This window comes from Tripterygium wilfordii, chromosome 16, assembly GCF_013401445.1.
Source record: "Tripterygium wilfordii isolate XIE 37 chromosome 16, ASM1340144v1, whole genome shotgun sequence".
Taxonomy (NCBI): domain Eukaryota; kingdom Viridiplantae; phylum Streptophyta; class Magnoliopsida; order Celastrales; family Celastraceae; genus Tripterygium; species Tripterygium wilfordii.
In genome coordinates this window covers 5561260-5564102 of record NC_052247.1, presented here as the reverse complement: position 1 = coordinate 5564102, position 2843 = coordinate 5561260, and the positions used below count along the sequence as shown (strand labels likewise).

Below are 2843 nucleotides of genomic sequence, written 5' to 3'. Positions count from 1 at the left end.
GAGGACTCCTAATAGGAATTTAAGGACACAATTCACCCCCTCTTGTGTAGCCTAGGTCCTTCACAAGTGAGAAGAGTGGTAGAATAATATATATTGACCCACTAAAAATATAAAATATAAAATATTTGCACCATCCACAAATTCGGTGTTCAGTGAAGAAGAGTTGTTCTGAGTACAACAGTTGTTGACAAAAATTAAGGATGCATTTTGAAGGGGCATAGACATTTTTTTGCACTTCTATATTATAACTTTATCAACCACCCAGAATCTTTTCCTCCCAAACGCCCAATAACAGGCCTGCCAAACATGCACTTAGAACCACCAAACAAAATGCACATACAAACTAAATGTACTTGAAATAGAAATTAATAACACTCGAGTCACTAGTTAGAGTGGTAAAGATGGTGTGTGTCACCCTGATGACTAGGGTTCGAATCACCCTCCCCGTTTCGAAAAAAAAATTAACGGGAAAGCACCAGCTTCAGGAGTTGTTGGCTTGGTGTTCATTTCTTTTCTCAGCAAAAACTTCACCATGTCTCATTATCCAAAACCTCTCTATTTCTTCTGCTTTACGGCCCGGTATCCGTCCCGCTATCAAATCCCACCTGTTACACATCATCATCATCATATATGTATACACATACTTATATAGGTTTGTATACATTGATCATATATACTTAATATATGGAAAAGACACAAATATATAATATACTAGTGTGTACAAAACTAAGATTGCAATCGCTAGATGGCTAGTACTGTATATGGAAATAGACTCTGTGGTCTAGTATTTATGGCAAAGATTTTACATTGTAGACACAATTTATAACGTTGTACTGAGAAAATGAAACGAAAGATAACACCACAAAAAAGACAGTTAACGTTATATGATTTTGTGGTGTTATCTGTGGTTTCATTTTCTCAGTACAACGTCATAAATTGTGTCTGCAATGTAAAGTCTTTGCCATAAATACTAGACCACAACTTTCTGTCAGAATAACACCACAATTTTCTGTCGGAATAGGAAAGAAATTCAATGGGACTTGCATCACATATTCATAATTGGCTACTGTAAAATCTATTTTAAGAAGCTAAATAAATAACTAGGTTCATGTCCGGAGCGGTAACAATTGCTTATGAAGACTCGCTTTCGCTGTGGGCAGCAGTGGGAAAGTTCGAAAATCATCGTATAAGAATCCAACGGGTTTAGTACCGAAAAGTTCAAAAATCATCATATAAAAATCCAACGGGTCTTATACATCCGATGTGAGGCGACTTCTAGGCAAAGCTCCTGGCTGTCTTAGGTCTCGACTTCACCTCGCTGGTTATGCAACTTTCATCAAATTCATTGACATCCCCAAACCAAAATGCTCGAGAAGAGTATATATGAGAAAAGAATTACTTGAGATTTTACGCAGAACCATAAACACGTAGTTATCTCATTAAAAAGAAAACAATAGATGTGTCTGAAAGATTGAATTGCTTACTTGTCTCCAACCAGCCTATGCATTCTGTATATAAGATCTTCTTCTTGTTCTGTCATCTTGATGAATTCCCATTCGATGCTACTCACTTCTGCACCAACAATCAAAGATTTGATTAATTAATACTCTGAATTTTAAGAAGAAGGAAAGAATTTGGTGGATATATGTACAGAACCTTCAGAGGTTGTGCTTCTGGTTTTGGCTTGCTTGCGGGGACGCTTATCCATCATTACTTGGAACCAGAATGATAAAGAGGAGTTAAACAGAGAGAGAGAGAGAGAGAAAGCACAGTCAGGAACTAATGAGCAGGTGATGATAAGAAATAGACAGAAACTGTAGTCAAAGAGATGTTGTTAGCAGATTTAAATTGATCAAAAGGGTAGAATTTGAGAAAGAATGGAGAAGTAATGAAATTGGTTGTGTACTACTTGTATTGGGAAGAGCAAACGAGTATTGTTTGCATACCTTTACATGGAATGGCTGGTGCAACCAATTGAGACGACAGACGGTTTGACTAGTAGTTATTGTCAATTTTTGTCATTATACGTTGACTAGTTCTGTTTCAACAGATCGCACTAGCTGCTACGGTGCATCACCAATATGGGTCATTAATTATCATGGCCAAACAAGATTATATATTTATATATATATCATCACGAAACACAAAATATAATTTATAATTTTTTTTTTGAAGGAGATGAAACGTGGGAAGAATAAATTAATAATTCTTTTGGACGTCTTAACTTGGACAATATTCTAGGATTTATGAGATACAAAGGTGTTGGGTTACATCCTAATCTAGTGGCTAAGTTCCCGCCTTAATTTAAACTCCATGGTTATGGGGTTCAAATCTCCAACCCCCACTTATCTTTTTTTTTTTTGAAAAGGTCAGAAGACCGCAGATATATTCATCAACTCAACTAGTGAGCAAAGGAACTAGAGGCCATAATATGGCACTCAGGCCACCAAAAAATGGTGGAATGGTGAACATCACAAAAAAATGGTAATCTAAAATGAAATTTGCAAAGGTGCACAAACTTTTATTCAAAACTAAACAACTACCCATATAAGTCATTTCTCACAAATTGAATCCATTTACACTTCTCATCTTCAATCACTTCTTTGATGGCAATACGCACCTCCTCAATCCACACTCGCAGCCCCTGCTCATGGAAAGAATGTTTCGCAAGATTATGCGCAGCAACATTGATATTGCGTGGCACATGAGACACTGACCATGCAGGGAAAAATTCAAGCAAACGTCGAATCTCCAATATTATAGGACGCCATGCCAAAAGATGCATCTCCTCTCCTCAAATAGCATCAACAATAATAGACGAATCGCCTTCTAATATTGAAGGC

The 2843-nt window shown here is 36.8% G+C and overlaps 1 protein-coding gene across 1 annotated transcript; it reads right to left on the bottom strand.

Annotated features, from left to right (window-relative positions):
• Positions 1–421: 421 nt before the first annotated feature.
• LOC119981384 (transcription factor CPC-like) lies at positions 422–1903 on the bottom strand. The gene is made up of 3 exons (XM_038824474.1): positions 1657–1903; positions 1485–1572; positions 422–605 (listed from the first exon to the last, which is right to left on the bottom strand). Exons 1-3 carry the CDS (start codon positions 1709–1711, stop codon positions 482–484), a joined length of 267 nt encoding a protein of 88 aa, XP_038680402.1. The 5' UTR covers positions 1712–1903; the 3' UTR covers positions 422–481.
• Between the last annotated feature and the right edge of the window lie 940 nt (positions 1904–2843).